Source organism: Glossina fuscipes, unplaced genomic scaffold (assembly GCF_014805625.2).
Source record: "Glossina fuscipes isolate IAEA_lab_2018 unplaced genomic scaffold, Yale_Gfus_2 60684, whole genome shotgun sequence".
Lineage (NCBI taxonomy): Eukaryota > Metazoa > Arthropoda > Insecta > Diptera > Glossinidae > Glossina > Glossina fuscipes.
Window position 1 is genome coordinate 143,436 of NW_024003007.1, and position 3,974 is coordinate 147,409.

Here is a 3,974-nt window from a genome sequence, read left to right on the forward strand (position 1 = left end):
ATGGGTACCAAGTCACATCGGTTTACTGGGAAATGAGCAGGCTGATCGAGCGGCAAAGTATGCTGCTTCTGCTCCTCTAATTATGGATGATGTCATGGAAAAGTTGGATCTTCAAAGATACATTGGAAGAAAAGTTAAAGAGAAAATTGCAGAAGGAAATTTACAATACCATCATCAACACTACTCTTGCATTAACCCTCAATTAACTCCACCTCTATATCCAACAAATGTTGAGAAAACCAAGATCCAAACATTTTCGAGAATTCGCCTTGGTCATACAATTGCAACTCACCAATGGATCCTGAAGAAGTCTTCTCCCCCAATCTGCTGTTGTGGACAAACTCTTACTATAAAGCACATTCTCTGCGACTGCCTCAACCTTTCCTTGGCTAGAAGTATTGCATTTGGAACGATTAACCCTTTGTACATTCTACAATCAACTTCAGAACAGAATATCAATTCAATATTTTACTTTATTAATACTACTAAGCTTATTATCTAATATCCATTTTTTTAAATTAGAGCCGATAGCCTGTGTTGCTAGTGCTCAATGTCTCTTTTTTTAGTCTAAGAATTCAATTCATTAGTCTAAAATTAAAATAATAATAAGTTGGTTAAGTTGTACATAAGTAGGATCATGCAAGTCGTAACTGAGGTTGCAACTGCAGCTAACCTAAGCTAAGCATACACATAAGCATAGGACCTCAAAACTCATTTAAACCCATAGAACATGTTGGCAATAGGACAAGCGAGCGAGACTCAGGCTATAAAAGAGCGGTTGTAAGTATGGCTCTATGCTGGTTGTGTACGTGCTTTTTTCTCTTTTTTTTTTCCTTCTTATTTGTTTTATTGTACTTATACTAAGTTTTATTATTAATTAATATAAGTTTTGCATTAAGAGCCAATTGAACTCGACTGTTATTTGTTTAGTTGAGTTTCATGTATAAGTAGAATTAAAATAAATAAATAAATAAATAAATAAATAAATATAAAAAAACAATGCAAATATATATAAATAAACAAATAAATACATTTTTAAAGTAAGGCTACGATACAAGTTTTATGTTCTATTTGTTCAGTGTAAGTCAACATTCGCCAGGACATTGCACAAAGCGAAATTAAAGGAGCTGATGGAATTTGAACATCTTGGGGTAATCAAGTATATACATACGTAAATCTAGCGAAAGATCGCGATGTCCTAAAATGAAATAACGCTAAGGTTTAGATTGTATTTCCTGAAAAAAGCAAAAGCGTAGGACAGACCGTCAACTTATTCGCCCTTTATATGTTCAACAATTGAAACGTTGTGGGTCGATCAAGTTGAAGCTCTTCTACAACGTTAGTAGAAATATATATATATATCAATACGTTTCTGGATGCCTGCAGATGTAAAAATTCCATGCGTTTTTTTAGATTCAAATGAGTGGCAATTGCACTGCGTGTCGCAGTACTCCTTCAGCCGAAGGTTCTTCACTCTAGCACTGCCTTTTTAATATTTTACTACAAATAGTTCATTTTTATTAGTTAAATGTATCCTGATTAACTTCCTTGGAACTGTTATTCTACAACTTATCCTTTCATCCCAAAAAAATTATCAAAAATATGCTTTTTTTCTATGTTTTCACGTACAATTGATTATTACTCGTTTTTTACAGGAAAATTTGAATGCTTGAAGTGTCGAGTATTAGTGGCTATTAGTTAAAGAACAAGAAGACAAGTTAGAAGAAATCCATAAAAAACTGGACAAATGTGAAGGAAAAGGGCGCAAGCTTAATAAATTGATACACAATAAAGATGAAGTTAATAGCATCTTGACGCAGAAAATTGCGTATGTATATTATAAAAAACTTCTATAGGAAGAAGTAATTTAAGTATCTTATTAAAAATGAAAATTTTTTTATTTTTACAGAGAATCCTTTGAAGACATTCAAGTTAAAAACAAAGATTACTCTAATGTCAATCAATCGTTACTGAAAATACAAGGTCAACTCGACGAAATTATTAGAAAGCGTTCAGAAATTGAGATGAAAATGGAATCGTTAAAAAAGAAAAAATGGCGCCTGGAAAAACATATTGTTATAAAATTCGCATTTGTAAGATACAGTCCGTATCTTCGGGGATGACGATTAACAGCTACCCAGTACATCCCCTATCCGTAGAGTCATTTGTCCTAATAGTTCTTAAGGGATGACGACTAACAGCTAGCCAGTACATGCCCTATCCGTAAAGTCAAGAAAAAAAATAGACTTGTCGCATTGTCCGTACCAACTTACCCTCAAGCAGCTATGACACCAAAATGAAAGAATCTGTGCGATGTGCTGCTCAAGCCGCTATTGTTTTTAGCTTAGCAAATAATCGGTAGACACGCATAATAAATGTACATCAAATCTCAGTAAATTTATTGGTATCATTGTCATGATAACGTACATTAAAACCTAAATTTATTCATATCATTGTCATTATTTGCCTTTTTGTTAAGAAAGGAAGGTGTCATTTGAGACATAGTAAGAGGTATTTAAAAAAAAGATCCATTAGAGGTTCCAATGTTATTAAGCTTATCGGTGTGACTGACATCGACATTAAAGTTGCATTGAGAGTCATGCTAAATAATTGTACTAAAACTTAGTATATTTTGTGTTTGAATTTTACAAATTATTGAGTTATCTAAGTAAATTTCGGTAAATTCAATTAATTTGGATTGTGCTTTTAGTATTTCTTATAACTAATTTATGTATTATACGTACGCGATGAAAACTTGATTTTTTATTCCTTTATACATTTACGTTATTTTTTCGGAGGCCAAATAGTCTAGAACTAATTTTAAAGTAAAAATTTTCATTTTCACTCAATTAGTTTGTTCGGTTTGTACCTATGTTAAGTTAGCATTAACCAAATCTTATATTTATTTATATATATGTATTATTTGTTTAAATTTAGCTCTTAAAAATTCTTTCTTCCTGTAATGACGGTGCCAATTTTACGTGAAAAAGGTTTTGAAATTAAAGCTCTTTGGGGACGAACCGTAAAAGAAGCGGAAGAGTTTTCATCATCCCAAAATATCGCTTTTTTTACCAACAAAATTGATGATGTTTTATTACGAAAAGACGTGGATTTAGTGTTTGTTATTATTTGTTATTATTATGACCTTTTTAATATTGGCTTGTGCTGTGCCACAACCGAAGATTTTTTATCCCTTCTTTGTTTTAATATTCTACGTACTTTCCCTGATACCAATGATGCTGGCGAAACGCTTGTCACCCGGTTCTGAAACAAATCCAAAAACCGAGTTCGCGTTGTTCCTAACCTCGGGAATGGTTCATAGTTTCAATTGTGGAAATCAAATAAGAAGATGACTTAAAGAACACTGCAATTCCTCTAGGAACTGCTGATGAAAAAAAAAGGGGAATACAAAGCCGTAAAATATTGAGAATGTTGAGCTGCCACGCCCATAACAGCCCCTTTGGGTCCGCGGAATACAATTGGGACATTGATCTGCCCCCCCGACATGTAGAACGTTTTAGCCGCTGAATTAATAACCTTGCATCAAATTGTTTAAAGATATAAAAATCGTAAAGTATTTAGAGATCTCAATTACAACCGTGCAATAATATATATTTTTTTTTTCAGACGAAGGAACATATTGTGGAAAAGTATGGCGGTGAAGAACATTGAAGAACATTTGCAAGCACCACCTAAATCGCTAAATCGCTACTGTTGGCCCAAACCGAAGATTATATAGAATATTCGTGTAGCGGCAAAGGAATGGAAAAACCAAAAGCTCGTAGTATATAAGGATATTATCTTAGTAATATATAAACTGGGATTATTTGGGAAAAATGAAAATCTCGTATTAATCTATTGTTAATTATTTTGAAAAATTGAAAAATTTGATGTTAATTCTTTCCATACAAGTGCTTGATATATAATATATAATCTTTTTTATATAAATGTATAAAAAATATGCATTCATCTCC

The 3,974-nt window shown here is 32.5% G+C and overlaps 1 protein-coding gene across 1 annotated transcript in view; it reads left to right on the top strand.

The window, feature by feature from the left end:
- The window catches only part of LOC119643399, a 5,795-nt gene extending 3,593 nt beyond the window's left edge, over positions 1-2,202 (top strand). Inside the window, exons 2-3 of the mRNA XM_038042750.1 lie at positions 1,689-1,828; positions 1,910-2,202. Of these exons, the coding sequence (XP_037898678.1) occupies positions 1,689-1,828; positions 1,910-2,123 (354 nt within the window). The 3' untranslated portion in view covers positions 2,124-2,202. The remainder of the gene's footprint in view (positions 1-1,688; positions 1,829-1,909) is intronic.
- Positions 2,203-3,974: the final 1,772 nt, after the last annotated feature.